The sequence below is a fragment of the Achroia grisella genome, unplaced genomic scaffold (genome assembly GCF_030625045.1).
Source record: "Achroia grisella isolate CSIRO2021 unplaced genomic scaffold, CSIRO_AGI_Agris_v1 utg487, whole genome shotgun sequence".
NCBI classification, from domain to species: Eukaryota; Metazoa; Arthropoda; class Insecta; order Lepidoptera; family Pyralidae; genus Achroia; species Achroia grisella.
Window position 1 is genome coordinate 5662459 of NW_026712891.1, and position 19854 is coordinate 5682312.

Here is a 19854-nt window from a genome sequence, read left to right on the forward strand (position 1 = left end):
GGCGATGTAATACCAATTTAAAACAATCATTGTATAAGAGAGGGGATTGTTAGTAATGGGGGACTATTGACCTTAATGCGAGGAATATTGAGTATCCTTTACACTCGGCCCCCCTCGTAAAGCATCGAACATTCTAGAATGTTGTTGATTTTTTTAGTGAATCGAATTACTTATGGTACTAAGTTTGAAAAAACTTAAAATTCATAGCGCTGACAATATTATCTAATAGCACTAAGAAATAATGCGTAGCGGTTTCTATGTGGATTATCGCATGCCCCTTACTTGTTATCACAGATAATATAATATTACATACTTGTTATTGTGTAATTATTTATTTAAAAGAGCAACATACAAGTTTATTGCGCATTCCTCTTGTGATGAATCTGCGTTCCGAATGAATGGTAGAATAAAAAAATATGACTTGAAAGGTGCTTGTATTGAAAAAGTATTGAGTTTATTTGAATAAAGATTATATCTATTTTTAATACCTATTACTAGTGACAGAAACCAACTGGTACCGACCAAATTATTTCATTTTGAGTAAAATGCAATAGCATATGCTAGTGGTTATTACATTCTAGCTAACTAAATTAAAAAATGTATCTTCATTTCTATAATCATGTACAGTGCTCTCTACTCGTCAGTACTTCAATGCACTTCAAACTATCGGTATATTTGACATATCTTAAGAGTCTTTATTAAACCTACGTGAAGATGTTTTAATTTGATTTGATATGCCTCCAGCAATAGTATTTCCGAATCGATACAAGATGGAAAACATCAAGAAAATTGCTTATTCCATCTTAAAAGGTCGGCAAGGCACTTGCGATTCCTCTAGTGGTGTGGGTACTCATGGGCGGTGGTAATTACCATCAGGTGAGCCGCAAGCTTGTCCCCTATGCTATAAAATATGATTGGTACGAGTGAGACGGGCATGGCAAAAGTGATTCAGTTACAAACAATGTCGACAATTGGGCCACGGACGGATGCGACTCGTTAACTGGCTCGGACTTGAGTTACACATGCAATCTAGAATTTACATTTAATTTATATTCCTACTGATAAAAGAGCATTGAGATAAAATGATACTAGGTTGCTCTGTGGTCAAAATTCTACCATAAATAATTTTAAACAAAAGTTTGAACATTATTAAGGTTCTATTGTCAAAGACTATAGGATACTATAGACAAATAATATTGATGACAAACAATATTAATCTATTCTCAATTTGACCACAGACTTAGAGTTTAAATACGTGTGTGTATCAAATACACGGTAGTACTGGGAAAGGGAATTGTTAGTAACGTGGACTGATGACCTTATTACTAGCAGTATAACGTGTCAAGTTCACCTCCACACGGTTACCTCTGAAAACTTCTTCTGATAAATTCTTGGTGAATTTGTCGCGATGGGCTAACTGCTCTGACGCCATGCTCATCTTATCATCCTCCATTGGTGCCCCGCCAGCGTAAACCGTTAACACAAACGGGAGCACTATTCCATTATAATCCTTAAAAAAATCATGGTTTTGTGTGTAATGTTTTTTTTATTGATTTAATGTATTTTATATGGACAATTTTAAACATATATTATCATTCTGCACTCCTCTTTTATATAAACTATAAGTGTGCGTAATATTCCTCCGTTCGCGCACTTTTCCTAAAAAGGTTTCGAGTCTTAACTAAATAAAAAAACATATCACAAGACTGTGTCCTCAACCCTAACCGTTACTTGTTCTGACAATGACACAGCAAATGACGAGTAGGAATCAATTAATATCTAAATATACGTCGTGCATAATCGAATGTTTTCTAGGCGAGGTCGGGAATAAATCTCATCTTATGTCGGCATACCGTCCAAAATTCTATCTTTGTAAACATTGTTGAGACCGGTGTCCACTGTTATACGGGACTCCGTCCGCTCCGGTTTCGCATGGGTATTTAAATATAATAAAAAGAAATATACATTTTATCACCCTTTGATATTGATGCCTTGTAGTATAGTACATCATCAATCAAATAATATAGCAATATATTTTTTGTTATTATAGTCACATGTTGGCTCACATTATTAAAGTTTCCATACGGATCCCTAACGTTTTTGAAAATATTCTAAAGCCTATGTTCATTAGAGATAATATAGGATTCTAATGGCAAAAAAAAATCTATTTGGTTTAGTTTCGGGGCCTATTCAATATTAAATTACATTTGAAGGTAAATGATAACCGTCGCCCGCACCTAATACTATGGATAAGTTGCTGTATAAGTTCATTTTTGCAGATAGAAATCGTCATTTATTTTATAGTTAATATTCAATAATATCAGGATGACGTGTGTTTATGGAAACAAGGGAATCAATAGAGTAAATAACCATAGTTTTGGCAGCGTTAGATGTCGCGGCCGATAACTGTTGGCTGCGTTGGCACTTACACCGCGCGGCGGTTAACAACACGGTAGGGATGTGGAAAAAGAATCGATTACTAATCAGTCAATCGATTTATCTAGTCGATTTTTTTTTACCGAGATCAACTGGTTAGTGGGAATAAAATCAAAGGACAGATCAGATTAGACTATCTAAAAGCGCTTATATTAAGATTAATTATATTTGATGAAGATTATCTGTATTCTAATGTGACCTAAAAAGTCAAGAACACGTACAGGTCATGTGGTTTTTTTAATGCATTATAATGAAATGGTACATCCGCTTGCACTAACGGTATATGCTGGCGGGGCACCAGTGGAGGGTGACAGTATGAGTATGAAGTGAAGTGTCTGTTAGGAATAATAAGCAAGCATTGTGGCGAATTCTTCAGGAACTAAAAACGACGGTTTTAGGGGGCACCGCATAGAGGTCGACCTCGCATCGAAGTAGCTATCAACGGGACAGCATTATGGAATATAATTGATTATTAATTTTTATACAAAAAAGCGACTGGTTTTTGCAAAGTATGTTCACATCCCTACAATACGACGACATCTCTGTTTTATGGTCGTTTGGAAAGTTTCGATGTTACAACAATTATATCCCAAGGAGATGTATAACTAGACTACAATGTTATTTTGTTTTTCGGCATAAATATACGATTAGATTAATTGTAAACAGTCGCATCTGGGCTTCACTAACGCGTTATTCCAATATTCGAGAAGGTTCTATATTCGGCGATATTAAAAAAAAATGTAATTTCATATAAATACATACCTACTATACAGCCTATACTTTCGGCTTACAAATAAAAAAGTGTTTTTAAATAGGTTTATAAATAACGCAAATTATAAACCTTTTTGTAAACATTATTTTTTTGGAAGAGTACACTTTCAGATTGGATTCATTATTTTTTTAAGTTTCTAGTAGTTGGTTTCTTTTATACAGCTGATAATGGAATGGTTGCGCTAACGGTAGACGCAGGCGGGTCACTAGGGATGGATGATAGGATGGTATCAACTCAGGTCAGTTAGCACTATGGTTAGCAGTGACAAATTAATCACGATGTTTTGTTTGCAAAGGAGTTTCACTCGCAGATAGCTAATGTTATAAAGTGGGGGGGAAGGGGACTGTTAGTAATGTGGACTGTTGACCCCATCGCTAGCAATGTACCATGTCAGGTTGACCTCCACACGGTTCCCCCTGGAAACCATCATGATAAATTCCTGATTAATTTGTCACGATGGGCTACTGACCTGACCTCATGCTCATCTTATCATCCTCCACTGGTGCTCCACCAGCGTAAACCGTTAGCGCAGGCGGGTGCACCATTTCATTATCATACCTAAAAAAATGTTATAAAGTGTATTTTTTTTATTGGGAGGTTTGGGCTATTGTCATGTTCTTGAACCTGTAGAACTGCAACAATTTTTAACATTAGATAGAGTGATTTAAGAGGAAGGTTTATATGTATAATACATGCACACCCGAGTGAAGCCGGAGTGAGTAATTAGTATAATATAATCAGCAAATTTAATTATTTATTTCACCTCGCTTGTTTATTTGTTATCGCTGTGTTTGCCCTGATATCTTGTCCCACATAATATACATAACATTACCAGACCTTTTTTTTACAATACTTTATAATTCAAGTCTCATAATGCATATTTATCTTGCCCATAAAAGGCTTTCATAGAGGATAAAAACATTAGTAATTAATTATGGAAGAGTTTTATAATAATACACCAGGATTATATCACGATGGTTTCCTGGGGGAACCATGTCACGTTGACCTCTACTCGGCTAGTAATTCCTCCTCTGCATTTCCTCGGTTCCAACACCCATTTTGAAATAGAGCTCCTGCAGGAGCGCGAAGCGCGAGGAAAACGAAGTAGTTAAGCATTTGTGTAAATGTCAGATTGAAAACAAAATATATACAAAAATAAAATAAAACGATAAAAAGAAACCTAAAATATAGTTCTAGTTTCTAAATTAGGTTAAACTGTAATATTGTAATGTCCCTCGTAGTCTGGTTGTTTTGTTCAATGGATGGTCATAATAGTTTCCAGGGGGATCCGCGAGGAGGTCAACCTGACAGTAGATTGCTACCACTGCTATTGCTATATTGCTACACTATCAGTCCACATTAATAACAATCCCTGCCTCGCCCGGAGATTGTTGCCTCCGGAATTGATCCTGGCGCAAAGCGGCATGCTCCGAGGCCCCAACTAGCACGTTATCAGGGGGCAGCGGATGACCAGTGTCTATATCACATCGTTTCGTTACGTCCATGGTACCTCTCACCATATTCCTGAAGAGTAACGAAGCGAATAGACGACGATAACCCGAACGACTACCTAACAACCTATAGTTTAAATTACAACGACAATAAGTCTAGCGCAGGCCATTCTAACTCACATACTTACGCGCTTGATAAACATCATTATATTTCGCCCAATTTGCATAATGTCTTTTTAAATTATACCCTATGCCTTATTCTAATGTATAAGCTATACTACTGTAAAGTTTCATTAAAATCTGTTCGGCAGTTTTTGTGTGAGACTAAGAAACATCCAGCCATCCATGCTCACAAACTTTCGTGTTTATAATATTAATAAGATAATAATTAACAAAAAATACAGATGAACTGAGAATTTTCTTTACTTTATATATGAAACTTACTTACTTTCTATATGAAAGTAAACGTCAATAATAGGTCCCCATCTCCTCGTTATTGGTAGGAATAAACTAAAACTAAGGTATTAGGCCATTGTGCCCAGTAATGATCCTAACAGAGCTAATCGACGATAATACTTCTACCTAACAACCTATAGATTAAACTACAACGACAATAAGTCTAGCGCAGGGCCATACTAATCCACATACTGAGGCGCTTGTTATCATAAACATTGGCAGGGCATCGCGGCCATTACTGAAGACTATCTGCGCTGGAGTGGCGCCAAGAGATTATATCGAGCTGGGAGCAGTGGTGCCAGACAGAGAATTGTACCAATTTGTGGGGAAAATCCCACAAATTGGTACAGTACTCTCTCTCTCTGTTCAATTTAACCAGGAATTCATATTATTGTATTCAAAGATTCTTGTTAGTTATTTGAATTTACTTATCATAATTATTATAACTGTAATAGACCTATATGAATCTGAAACGAGACTTTGAAATTTGGTGGATTTTCTACCGCTCCCAAGGGCTTTTCTTTTTTTTTTAGTGGATGTTAATGGCATGATGGACCCGGTGCGCCAACGGTTAATACTGGCGGGGCACCAGAGAGAATGATGGAATGAGCATAAGGTCAGGTCATTTAGCCCATCGTGACAAATTTTGCCAGGAATTTATCAGGATGATTTCCAGAGTTGCCTCTGGAAATCATCACCGCGTGGAGGTCAACCTGACATGGTACATTGCTAGCAATGGGGTCCACACACTACAATCCACATTACTAACAATTACATTTCGCCTTGCCCCCAAGGGCTAGAAAATCCACCAAATGTTTGGGGGGTAAAAGAAAGGGGTAAAAGTGAGTTAGGGTTTTTTGGCAAAACTATTTTAAGGTAGTATTAAATAAAAAAACAATATGGTATTTGTTTTTTTATTCACCTTGGTGGCCAATGCAAAGAAAACTGTCGATCACGCGGCTTACAAAAAAGTAGAATCACAATTCCATCGAAGTACAAAAAGGAATAGTAACCATATTGCTATATTGGGAACTGATCACTTTCTATATTAACTACTAACAATTCTGACTTCATTTTTCATCAAAACCTGAATTTTGGGGAAAAACTTGTCGGGAACGCAAGACGGTGATTTGGTAACACTGGCTGGGGGCTGGATTGTTCACGGGAATGTACTAAAAGTTTATAATAACTATATAAATCCTGGCCCGCGGTAAACAACTTACAAATATTTTATAGGAATATTTCCGTGCTACGAATTAGTATCCGAACCAAGAAGACTTATGCAATGTAAACAAGAATACGGATTAACATAGTTTAGAATATGTTCCCAAAAAATAAGCAATAAAATAATTACGGAAACAGTATGAGATCAAAACGCTCGAGGTTCCCAAAAAAACATCAATATTATTTTTAGCTAATACTAGCTGACCTGTCCAACATCGTCTTCATCACACATTTATCGTTATATTTCGCCAAATTTACATAAAATCTTATTAAATTATAGCCTACGCGGTATTCTGATATATTAGCTATATTACCGTAAAGTTTCAATAAAATCCATTCGGTAGTTTTTGAGTGAAACAGTAACAAACCTCCATTTATATATACCATACTCACATAGGTACTTTCGTGTTTATAATATTAGTAAGATAAATAAAAAAACAGTTGAACTAAGAATCGTCTTCACTCGACAGTTACCTATATGAAAGTAAACGTAAATAAAAGGTGGATATTCGTCCCTCTCTCCTCATTCTTGGTAGCATTTAGGACCAAAATGGCGATGCAAATAAATGTCAACGGTTCATATTCTGACATTTACAAAATTGATATCTTTCGTATTTTATGCCCTAAAATATGAAAATAGGTAAGTATATACATATATTAACTTTATTAACAACAGTAATTTAAAATTATTATCAAACGTTTTAAATCTATATCTAAATATATATAACTCAAAGGTGACTGATGTAGTGATCTATAAACGCACAGCCCAAACCACTGGACGGATCGGGCTGAAATTTGGCATGCAGGTAGATGATATGACGTAGGCATTCGCTAAGTAAGGATTTTGATTAATTCTGCCCCCAAAGGGATAAAATAGGGGATGAAAGTTTGTATGAAACTTTGTCAATTTTAAACCGATCGGGCTGAGACTTTGTATGCATAAAGTTACTATGACGTAGGCATCCCCTAGAAAGGATTTTGATAAATTCCATCCCTAAGGGGATAAATTAACGCGAGTGAAGTCACGGGCAAAAGCTAGTTCATTATAAAATTAGACTGCACTGAAAAAATATTTAGTTCGTGCTCTATGTTAATCTAATGAAGGATGTGAAATTTCCAACATGGAAGAAAAAATGGGATGCTTAATTGAAAAAGCATTTCCACATTCTGAATTGAGTTTCTGCAAACTTGGTAAACATTAGATGTATGTATATTTATAGGTGGAGGAATATTTCTGAGATTTGAAAGTAATATTATTAATTATCAATAAAATGTATGATATATATGATTATGAAAGAAATAAATTATTTAATGCAACACACAAGTTTCTTGCTTGTTCTTCTTGTAATATTATTTGTTAAAAAAAAAATGTTATGACTATTCAATAAAAGTGCTTCAATGTAAGTTTATTTGAATAAATGATTTTCTATTCTATTCTATTCTATGAACTTTTATGCTTTATAGGAAAATAAAGATGAAAAATTAGCGCCTTGAAAATTTGCAGAGCAGTGTTAAGTAACTATTGATACTCATTTGACTCTAAAAAATATTATCTTATCATTTATTGAATTTTACCGATTAGGCAGCATGGTCTTGGACCTTAGCCTTACCCACAGGAACGAGCAAAAAACTAATAGATGACATCGATGGCGCGTTCTAATTTTGAATTATACATAAATACTTGGAATTTTTATTAAACAAATTGAAAACTGCCAGTGGGTGAGTTACGTAACAGCGGCGTGGTGGGCCTCGGTCCGCCCGCTCCCGCCCGCTCGGTCGATAACGTGACCTTCCGCAATCAACTATATGATGCACTTGTATTTGTTGCCAGTTACATAACTGCCAACTGTCACGTCGATAAAGTTATTTTTTTATATGTCAAATTCTCGTGTCGCGGTGTTTGTTACCAAACCCCTCCGGCTCTACAGATTTTTATGAAGTTTTGCATATCGGGTAGGTCTGAGAATCAGCCTACATCTATTCTTCCTTCCCTTCAATGATAAGGATACTCCCACACCTAATTATTATTTTTTAGTTTTGATATTTTTTTTACTTTTATTTTATTGATTTGGCATTAAAAATATATACAACCCTAAATTTTCATCCTACGACCCCTATTTTTAATAGAAATACTAGTACTTAAATGTATATAGGAAAACAACAACGTTTGCAGGATCGGCTAGTAATAATATAGTTTTGTTAGTGACATTTTAATTCTAACAAAATTTTGATTATTTTGTCACGTAGAACACTTATCTTTTTCAGTTTTGGGATTTTCGGGCACCTTCCCTATGAGAATGCCTCTATCTAATATTTTTTGTAATTTTTTAAATAATGCTTTCAGTAACGTTACCTATATGTGAGCGGGAGACCGGCGAAGTATGTGTATGAAAACAAAACATATATTAAACTAATTATGTTATTATTAAAACCGAAAAGTATAAATTATACATTATTACTAGCTGTCCCGGCAAACGTTGTTTTGCCTTAAAATAAAAATAAAAATTAGGGATGGACTACCCCTAACATTTAGGGGGATGAAAAATAGATGTTGGCCGATTCTCAGACCTACTCAATACGCTCACAAAATTTCGTGAGTATCGGTCAAGCCGTATCGGATGTGTATGGGAACGAAAACTGACACGAGAATTTTATATATAAGACATACGGAAAAAATTTATACAAAATACTTGATGTACATAAGCGGCTAAAAAGCTCTATATTAATAAATTATTTTTGATTTGTAACAGACTAAATTTAACAACAACCTTGTTACATAATTGCAAAATTGTAAATTTTAATCGGAGGGCTAGTTTATAACGGCGAGATAATAATAATAATAATCTCAGGACAATTCACACAGTTAATAGTTAATAGTAAGTTAAGGGATATGGTGGCACCATTGCTAGTAATGTTCTATATTAGATCGATTTCTCGTGGCTTCCCCTGGAAACCAGCCACGATGGGCGAGCTGACCTGATTTTATCTGATTTCATTTCCGTGCTATCATCATCTACTGATGGATATTGACTGATAGAGGTGGGTGCAATCCATCGTCATTCATAAAAAATCATTGATAGTACAACCTAGTACCTACTACTAGCTAATCTTTCAGACCCCTCACGTCAATATCATAAATAACATTGTTGTAAATAACAATGTTATTACTGTTAAACCATATTCCATTGGTTGTCACGAAAGTTCAATACTATTTGGTTCCAGGCACGAATTCATTCAGATCTATTTTCGAACATTGTTGGTATCGTTATTATATTCGTAAATTCTTATACATATCATTCATAATTCATATACTACTAGGTACTTACGAATAAAATGTATATGCAAAATGTAATAGTCACGTGACTTTATAATTTAGGTCATAATCGGAATTTAGACAATCACAGACATGAGGGCCTCGGTGGTGTAGCGGTTTAGCACATCGCTTTACTTCCTATGGTCGCGGGTTCGCACAGTTTGTCAGGTTGTTTTCCATGTTTATTATGTACGTATATATTAAAAGGGTCGTGGGTTCGATTACTATGATCGTTTATATTGTCTATGATTGTTTATATTGTCTGGTTGCATATGTACTTCCAAAAATAATATTTTTAAGTATTTATATCATTTGTCTAGTATGCATAATGCAAGCTCAAAACTCAAGCATGTGACGTGTTTTTTAATGCGTCCATAGGCTACGGTAACCGTTTACCATCAGATGGGCTGAACTGCTACACAGCAGTTCAGTTTACAATGTTGTTGTACAGCCAGAAACCGTACCAGATGGAAGCAAATTGCGAATATTATAGTATAAAAAAAAGTTCTACTCATTACTTAGTACTTGGAATTAGCTAGCAATGAGTGAACTGTTCTGTATTGTCATTATTAGTATAAGAAGCACAGAACATACTTATAGGATTATGTTTAATGCTCTCGATTTTATAATAGTAGGTATCTACCCACGGCCTGGCGGCCTACACAGGCGGTAAGGGTTCTAAACCCCCTATAAGGGGTGTGTTACGTAAGCATGACCTAGATTGCCTGGGTCCTACCCAGAGGTGTGGGGAGGGGGACAGAGTGGAGATCTCTCAGAGCGAGATTTTGTAGAAAGCCTCGTTTAGAAAGTACAAGTACCTATTTTTATAGATAGATATTTTTAAAATTATTTCAGTAGTAGTTAGTAGTGTCTTTTTTATAGAATAGAATAGAAAATTCTTTATTCAAATAAACTGACATGCATTTTTGAATAGTCATTATTATTTTTTTAATCTACTGCTCATTTAGAAAGCTGTCTAATCACAAGAAGAACGAGCAAGAAACTTGTGTGTTACTCTTTTAAATAATTAATTGTAACTCACTCGTATTTCTTCTTTACGGTGAAGTATGGTTACATAAAATCCGCCCCTGCTTACAATATTGAATATTATGTCCAATGTATTAAGCCTGCATAAAGGCGTGCATAATTTATACACTATTACGTAATATTATATGTTAGTATAGTATTAATTATAGAGTAATGATTGCAAATAAATACTCACATGTAATAATTGAAGGCAATAGCTATATACCATAGCATGAAGACGATAATCCCTTCTGCCATCGTATGTTGAGTAGATTAGGCGCTGTGAACAATTTTGGTAAAGCATATTTAATTAAGCACTTGTTATTTATATATATAGTGAAGGTAGTTTAATAACATACAACATAACACGTCATATCATTTGTCATTTATTTATATACTAACTATTCGCCCCGGCTTCGCCTGGGTGTACATGTATTGTATATATAAAACTTCCTCTAGAATCACTCTATCTATTAAAAAAACCGCTTTAAAATCTGTTGTGTAGTTTTAAAGATTTAAGCATACATAGGGACAGACAGACGGCGACAGCGATTTTATTTTATACTATGTAATGACTATAAATATGAAAAAATCTAAAAGTCAAATGTTAGAAGTGGAATAGAACTTACTTCTAACATCACTCTGACTCGATCCTGACTCTTTCGACCGCTACTGTTTTATTATATTTATAGATTATATAATTTCTCTTCGATCATGCTTTGTAATTGCATTTACACATGTATATGAAAGAAGTTTAATATATAGACATATATATATATATATATGTCTATATATTAAACTTCAAGCTTATATTTTAATTTTAGGAGCGAACAGAATATCAAGGCTTTAAATTTATCCATAGCATTATGCCAAGTTGGTTGCGTCTCATCTTTGCGACACATAATGCTACCTCCATTTTTTAATTTGTAAAATTTATTTTTTCCGTACTTCATGTATGCTATGTGTTTGTAATTGATGAATAAAGTACCTATGTAGTTTATGTGCGTTCTCGTGATACATATCTTTAATCACTCTTAGTTCTCATACGATATCCAAAGGAATTTTTTTTTATGTAAATAGAACGGTAAACAAATTGACAGCTGACCCAATGGTGAGTGGCACCACGGGCAGTCAGACATGTGAAATCAATTGAAATTATAAATAAATCTGTATTTTTGTAAAGCTCATTCGAAAAAAATATGAGATGAGTTTCGTGTCAGTTCTCGAGCTCGAAAGCACTCTGAACTGACGGTAGATTTGACGCATAATAAGAGTCTGTAATAGACCTACATGTATAAAAATTGTTTGAGTTTTCGTTTTAATTCTCATGTGTTCTGTAGGAAGAGGACAGAGGAATTCATATAGGCGATCTCGTAAAAGTGTGGACAAAGAAGTAATATGACACATTGTATTCACAATTCTTGCTCTATTATCACAGAGAAAAATTAAATCTGTATTAAAATACATGAAGAGATTAATGAGACTGTAAATAGTAATCAGGTCACAAAGGTCGAAGGTTATAAAATATTTACTGGCATTTAACGTTGTCGCCTGCCAGTCACGCGTCAGCAATGTTACATAAAAATAATATTTTTATTATTCGTAGGCGCTTATGTTATTTACTTTACCGCTGTTATAATATTATTATTGTTACAACTTATTTTCTATTATAATTCTTTTACAAAGTATACCTATTTATTTAGTTTTAATGCTATATATATATAATATGATGTTGAGTAATTACAATAGCCCAAATTGAAGTTATGTTTTATTGTAATACAAATAATAATGTAACAATGAATACCAACTATATTAATTCAAATATAGTTGGTACTTCATTCGATCAGCTGATTTGCATGAGAATATTTGGGTAACCCTGTTCAATTAATTAAGATTATTAGATATTTTTCTTTATTTGGTCAAGGTCATTACTCCACACGACAAAATCGCGAGCACAGCTAGTTCTGTAATAAATAATCTGGCTCTACCGACCTACTAACTGACTAAGATGTCATGCCGGTTATTCTGTAATTTCAGTGCTTACTCTGCACCCTACAACCGAAATACAGATTACAAAACAAAGCTGCTTTGCATCTGAAATATGTAGGTAAGTCTGTACTCAAGCAGAGAACATTTATATATTTTATCTAATAAAGGGTAAGACTGTAAAAAGTGGTCTTTTGGTTAAACTTAATTCCTTAACAAACATCCAACTATTAGCATTTATGTCTATTACTGGAATATAAGTAGAAATTGAATGTCCCATTTGAAAAGTATGAATAAGTGTGATAGATACGCGCACAAAATTAGCGAGAAGTAACGTTAATGTATTGTAAGGACAACCTTACCTGACGCCTATTTTAATTCAAAGGCTGACTGCAACGAGAACGGTGTCATTTTTGGGTCTAACTTGATTACGGGTTCACATACATATTTCTTTGAATTTAAATATTTTTTATTTACACAGAGTTATCCAGTATACAGTTGACACTGTCAACTTTTGGCAGATGACTATAGAGATATAGACGGTTTAAAGTATCCTTATTTACTATATATATTTGTTGGCTCTTCGTGGGGAATTCTCTAGGAATTAACCACGATGAGGTTTCCATGGGATGCCAGCGTGGAGGTCGACCAACAGATATGTGTGCTGGCAACGTATAGTTAGTATATATTTCTTATAGATAAGATTACTACATCTATTACTAATAATTCCATCACTTAAGAGACATGGATTATGGACGTGTGTCATAATCTAGAGATTTATTACTAAGACTTAAACGTAAACATACGTACGTACGTTTGTGAGTTCGATTTTGGCTGATACAAAAAATAAATTTTGTTTATTTTTATTACACCGGTAATAAGCGTTTGTGTACCGCGTACCCACCAACATGCTGTCCGCATTCATGAAGGGAGACCATTGGGCGAAGGGAGCGGTTTACCGGCACTACCGTGGCAGATTTCCATATTGATCGTGGTGACCACAACGACAATATCATTTATTTTATATATATATATATATATGTTAGTCCGAAAGCTAATATGGGTATGTAATAATATGGGCCAATATTATTATTATGTTACCTGAAGCAAAAAAAAAATACACTAGCTTTAACTTTCTTACCATATACTGTTTACCACCTTCATTATTACTAATTTCTACTTGAAATAATAACTAGGTAGAAAACTCAATATGATATTAAGATGTATTAAACATATTACTTACTACTACACTTTCTTGTTTTGATGTTTGCAAGCAATTTTGAGATACATAACCCAATAAACTATATGGTCATGGAATTCATTCATGCTATAAAATATTAATAGGGACAATTTATACAGCGCCGTCTAAAATATGTAACGAATTTAATAAATAAATAATGAACTTACTCATAAGTCATGTGGCATACAATTGTAATTAAAAGACCAATTATTCAAAATTATATATATTATTGGTAAAAAGGATAACAATGTATATGAATAAGAATATCTTAGAATAGAATATAATTTCAGATTAAATTTAAATCTAAATATTAATAGACAATGAATGATTATTTTCATTTTCTTAAATATAATGTAACCTTCGGCATTCCTTGTTTGAGCAAATTTATGCTTTTCAAGTGTGTTTACTTTACCATTCAACAATTTAATGTATATAATATAACGAAAGTAACTATATTATTAAATAACTATATAGACTTATTTTAGCAAATAAATACTAAAAGGAGTATTTATAAGTTTGTTACTGTTGAAAAGCAGAAACTGCACGAGCCGAAGAATGAAAGTGGCTGCAGTGTCCCGATTTCATTTGAACTATACTATATATATTATTTTTAAAAGATAATTAGGTAAATCGGTGTACCGACTTATCTAAGTATAATGCTCACTAACAGCATCAGTTTTATTATTTTTATATAATAGTTACCTATTATTATTGCTGTTTACTCCAATTTATAATTAAAAATAAAGATACATTGGTAACAGTAATATTAGTTGCCATTTTTATAGCTTAGGGGACAAACGAGCATCCGGCACACCTGATGAAACACCCGAGGGATGCGCATGTGCGTTGCCGGCCTTTTAAGAAGGGATAAGCCCTTTTATTTGTTTATTTCGAATGTATGTATAATTAAAAATATCACTTGTTATTAATATTACTTACTCTGCTACTATAATTACTGACCAGTGATAACTAAACTTATACAGATAGATATATCTCAGCATCTTATATATTTATATTTTAAACTTTAAGTTGCAACTTCTAATATGACTAACAATTTAGTATATTTCTGAGTTACAGAATATATAATGTTATAATTGCATATATCACTCTATTTTGCCTAATTTATTTTAAAAATTTGTAGTAATAGAGTTGTAAGAGTTATCAATATTACGAGGCATGATGTCTTTATTAAAATAATTTACTTAGGGTTGCTATAAAATATATATATATATGTATACTAGCTGCCCCGGCAAACGTTGTTTTGCCATATAAATTAATAACGCTATAAAAAAATAGGGGTTGATGACAGAAGGGTGAAAATTTAGGATTGTATGTATTTTTGTATGTTGTATCATAAAAAAATAGAAACTAAAAATTATGTCTAAAAAATAAAAGAAAAATTTAGGGGTGGACTACCCCTAACATTTAGGGGGATGAAAAATAGATGTTGGCCGATTCTCAGACCTACTCAATACGCTCACAAAATTTCATCAGAATCGGTCAAGCCGTTTCGGAGGAGTATGGGAACGAAAACTGTGACACGAGAATTTTATATATAAGATATTACTGAATATTTTTCCAATCTATTTCAATTATTACTCACTGTATTATTAATTCTACATCTAATTATCACTAGTTAGGCGATATGCTATTATTTCAGCTGGCAGTAACCAAGAACCCTTTTCGCTGCTTTTCAATATATTCCTTGCGGCAGTCCATGTCATCAGCAGGCCGGTCGTATGGCTTCCACACCGGTTCGCCAATGAAGAAACGCTTAGCTCGGATGTAGTTCTAGAACATTACAAAGATAGGTTGTAAAATGAGAATATTTATGGTTATAATGATAAGGCACAATGTTCCTTGGATTGTTGAAAATTCTAAGAATAATATTGGATATTCAAATGTAACGTATATGACGGACATAAGTGGTCTAGCAGTTTAGCACACAGCCTTCCTTCTGATGGTCGCGGGTTCGATTCCTCGTACGGTACAAAGGTATGTATTTAAGATTATGATCGTTTGTTTTGGTCTGCGTGTTTTCTAGGTATATTATGTATGTATTTACAAAAAAAAGTATTCATATCACTTGTCTATAGTACTCAACCTTGTACTCAAACTCACAAAAGTTTTGTTTATGTTTGGACTAGATGGTGTTGTGTGAATTGTCCAGGTGTATTATTATTGTAAGATCGAGATATTGATCCACTCCACAAGTGTACCAGAATGTCAGTCCGTATGGTAAGGCAGATGGCACATGCCTTTACTATTCTAATTAATCACCACGACCGGTCTGTCATGAAAGTTAGTAATAAGACTTTTTTGGACTACTCCAATGCTGTTGGCCGCAGCGGGCCTTTACAGCTTCAGCAGACGATAGCGTAGAAATTTAAATTGTAAATACTAACATTTGTGTCCAACGTGAATCTGTGGTATATACCACTGGGTATGACGATCATGTCACCAGGATACACAGCGATGCGGATCCATCGCTCCGCATTATCTCGAACGTCGAAATAGCCGGAACCCTCAGCCACAAATCTGTAATTCGAATATTTGACATTTCATTATTTACAAATGTTACACTTCAGACACTGTGCTGATAACCTAAAATATCTATATGTATATGCAGTGATACATGATGTGATCTATAATCTATATTGAAATGTTATATAATAAGCCTTAAGCCTTGTTAAATACTTTCACATATTTAGTCTAAGGTTCAATCATAATAATAACATATCAGGATAATTCCCACAGCCCCATCTAATTCCCAGCTAAGGGAAAGGGGTTAGTAATGTGGACTGATGATCTTATAGCTAGTAATTTCCGGTTGACCTTCACGTGGTTCCCCCCTGGAAACTATCATGATAAATTCCTGATGAATTTGTCATGATGGTCCAACTGATTGACCTCATGCTCATCTTATATACTGCTCTGCCAGCGTTAACGCAAGCAGGTGCACCATTCCATTGTAATCCATAACAAAATCACAAGCTCATTGGAGAGTCTTTCGTGGATACTAGACAACTGATAGAAGTTCTTTTTTATACATAATATACACAGAAACGACTTAAGACTGATACAAATAATTATATTCATGAATACAAATGCATATACTGTGTTAGGAATCAAACCCGTGACTATCGGAAGTACGGTGATCTGCTAAACCGCTAGACCACCGAGACTGTGTTTTAATGTTATTATGTAAAAATATAACATGAGTAGTAAGAATCTGCGCAATACCAGATATCTTTGTAAAACGTAATATAATGCGATAGCTCAGAGTAAGGTCAAATGATAAAAAATATTGTAGATTATAGAGAGTTCAGGAGTATTATTGATAAAGACAATAAATCTACAACAATGAGTGTTGCAGAATGTCTATAGAAATTATGAAAACTAATTCTTAGCAGTGTAGTAGTTCAATAACCATACAATATTAGTTTAAATTATTATGCTAATTTTAGTTTATATTTATTTTTAATTTAGTTTTAGATCAATATTTGTATATGATCTAACACTAAATTAAAAATAAATAGATAGATAGATATGAATTCATATATTCAAATAATGTACAGAGTCCATGTGTATATATGTATCACTAGTACAAACACATGTAACTATCTACTTATTATAATATAACAATCTAAACCCAAAAAACAAATTGTCAAACATTACTGAGCCAAATTGAAAAAAGCCACATATATGCCTAAAAATATCAAGAAAATCGTTGATTTGGATATTATATACCTTTCTTGCAAAAAATCTGTGCACTCTAAAAATTAGGCAATTCCAAATATATCTTTCCTGCGAAGCACTAGACTGCAACTGGTTTTAGGAGTGCTATCATGCAATTTCGCCATCCTGGCAATTTCGCCACTCTAATGGTTAAAATGTAACAAATATGATGTCTTACACTTTGTCCACTACTTTCCTACCTGATCTCTTCATCTGTGTGAAGATGTTCCGTATAGAAACTCTTGATCTTCTCTTCATAATTAGGGAGACACTCCTTAGAGCAAACAATCTCATCCTCATATGTGTAACCTCTTTGTTTCTTCAGATTATCAAGCACACCATCTGTTGCATATGTGTCCACATTCAACTGGAATTTATTTAAAAAATATTATACAACAACAAAATTATTTAAAATAGCAACACACAAATTTCTTTATCATTCTTCTTGTGATGAGACTGCTTTCCAAATGGGTGGTAGATTGTAAAAAAAACTGTGATGACTACTCAAACATGCTTCAATGTAAGTTTATTTGAGTAAATGATTTTGTATTCTATTCTATTCCTAGCTGCCTACTATAATAGGTTGTGTGTATACACTAAAAAGATCAAATACAATGCAAATAGAAATTATGGATAAGTGCATCCAGTTTATATTTGGTTGGAGCAGGTATTTTTTTCATGGATGATAATGGAATGTTGCTCCTGCCAGTGCTAATATTTTACACTGGTGGGGCACCACTGGAGGATGATAAGATGAGCATGAGGTCAGGTCAGTTACCCCATTACAACATATTCATCAGGAATTTATCATGGTGGATTCAAGGGGAACTGTGTGGAGGTCAACCTGACATGGTAAATTGCTAGCTATAGGGTCAATAGTCCACATTACTAACAATCCCCTTGAGCAGTTATTCGTTGCAGGCTGATTATTTTTATTAAAAATTAGTATTCCATAAGGTTAATTTAAACAAAGATTATTTCTATTACTATATATACCCAGAACCTACAGATGATTTCCATTATATGTTTCCATTGGTTTCCCAATGTAATGGTTTGCAAATGTCATTGGTTCACGGTAAAAGATTGTACTAGAAACTTCCTTACAAACCTAACTAGTATTAAGTAGAATAATATTGATACAATTAAACAATTACAGTATTTATTAAGTACCAAAGTAAAACTACTAAGTACAAAGCATGAAAGACTTACGCTAAAATATTCCACACCGGTTTTTTTGTACAAATCATCTATAGAGATGTATTCCTGAGGATTTCTGTGGTGTTCTAGTCGTTGGTCAGATGTTAAATCATCGTCCATATACCAAGCTTTAACCATTTTAATTGGGTTTAAAAAATAACAAAAATATATATAAGATAAAAACTTAAATGTAACTTTAGGTTGCGTCTATTACGGATATTATTATGGATGTTACGTAGAAATTATTTTTTAAATGAAATACGCAAGAAATAAGTAAATAACATGAGAATGACAATTGTGAATTATAGAATGTTTTAGACTGACTTGAGAGCAGTGTTGCCAGATGACTATGTGGTATTCCCGAAACCTTGTCTGAAATCACCCAGTACATATATAATTGGTTGTTGTTTTTATAATTCGATCAGTGCACAAGCTGACCTTATTATTAGTGCACTTTGGGCGTATATATTCTTGCTTTTTGTGTACATACTTCGTTGGATTTGTGAAAGTAAAGAACTTTTTAGGATTATATGGATATGCTTTGAACTCGAATTCTCCCAATTTAAGGGAAAATCCTTATTCAGACTGACTCGGGTGACATTCACGGCGGTGGATGGTTTTTTCATAAAATGTTAGTCTTAAAATAAGAGTATTTGTAAAATTTGTATACAAACAGACATAGCTGAAGAATTCAGTTCTCCTTGCCTTCAAAGGATAGAGAACATAAAAAAGAATATATAGTATTAGTTATTATTTAGAGGGTGTTTCTAAATTATTATATCGTTTATCCATACAACTTGAAATAAAAATCCGTTATCAAGTAAAAATAGATTTATTACCACTGATAGTGTCCGTACTGAAACGTATTACAACACTATTTTGGTTCACGATCCTAATACATTTTTAATCTTAACTACTTAGGGGTTTATTTCCTTTGTCAGTGTACATAAAATATTTCTTTTAATTTCCTAGCACCTGGGGAATCGAGAAACAATACTGCTTTGTAACGACAGAT

General features: G+C 33.7%; 2 protein-coding genes across 4 annotated transcripts in view; both read right to left on the reverse strand.

Moving 5' to 3' along the window:
- The window catches only part of LOC131846021 (uncharacterized), a 33341-nt gene extending 19375 nt beyond the window's left edge, over positions 1 to 13966 (reverse strand). Inside the window, exons 1-2 of one of the 3 annotated variants that reach the window (XM_059195226.1) lie at positions 13908 to 13966; positions 10875 to 10958 (exon numbers count right to left, since the gene is read on the reverse strand). In XM_059195226.1, the coding sequence (XP_059051209.1) occupies positions 10875 to 10936 (62 nt within the window). In that variant the 5' untranslated portion in view covers positions 10937 to 10958; positions 13908 to 13966. Of the gene's footprint in view, positions 1 to 10874; positions 10959 to 13026; positions 13152 to 13805 lie in introns of those variants that run through there. The other 2 variants (XM_059195224.1, XM_059195225.1) reach the window with 2 other exon arrangements.
- Positions 13967 to 15300: 1334 nt separating this feature from the next.
- On the reverse strand, positions 15301 to 19040 carry LOC131845929 (acireductone dioxygenase). Its single transcript, XM_059195092.1, has 4 exons — positions 18852 to 19040; positions 17843 to 18009; positions 16310 to 16442; positions 15301 to 15695 (listed from the first exon to the last, which is right to left on the reverse strand). Exons 1-4 carry the CDS (start codon positions 18975 to 18977, stop codon positions 15561 to 15563), a joined length of 561 nt encoding a protein of 186 aa, XP_059051075.1. The 5' UTR covers positions 18978 to 19040; the 3' UTR covers positions 15301 to 15560.
- Between the last annotated feature and the right edge of the window lie 814 nt (positions 19041 to 19854).

Excerpts from the sequence above, each read along its gene's own strand:
- LOC131845929 (XM_059195092.1), bottom strand. The coding sequence starts at position 18,977 with ATGGTTAAAGCTTGGTATATGGACGATGATTTAACATCTGACCAACGA. Across the intron at positions 18,010-18,851 it reads CCGGTGTGGAATATTTTAGC|TTGAATGTGGACACATATGC; the intron begins GTAAGTCTTTCA and ends AATAAATTCCAG. Across the intron at positions 16,443-17,842 it reads CACACAGATGAAGAGATCAG|ATTTGTGGCTGAGGGTTCCG; the intron begins GTAGGAAAGTAG and ends TTCGAATTACAG.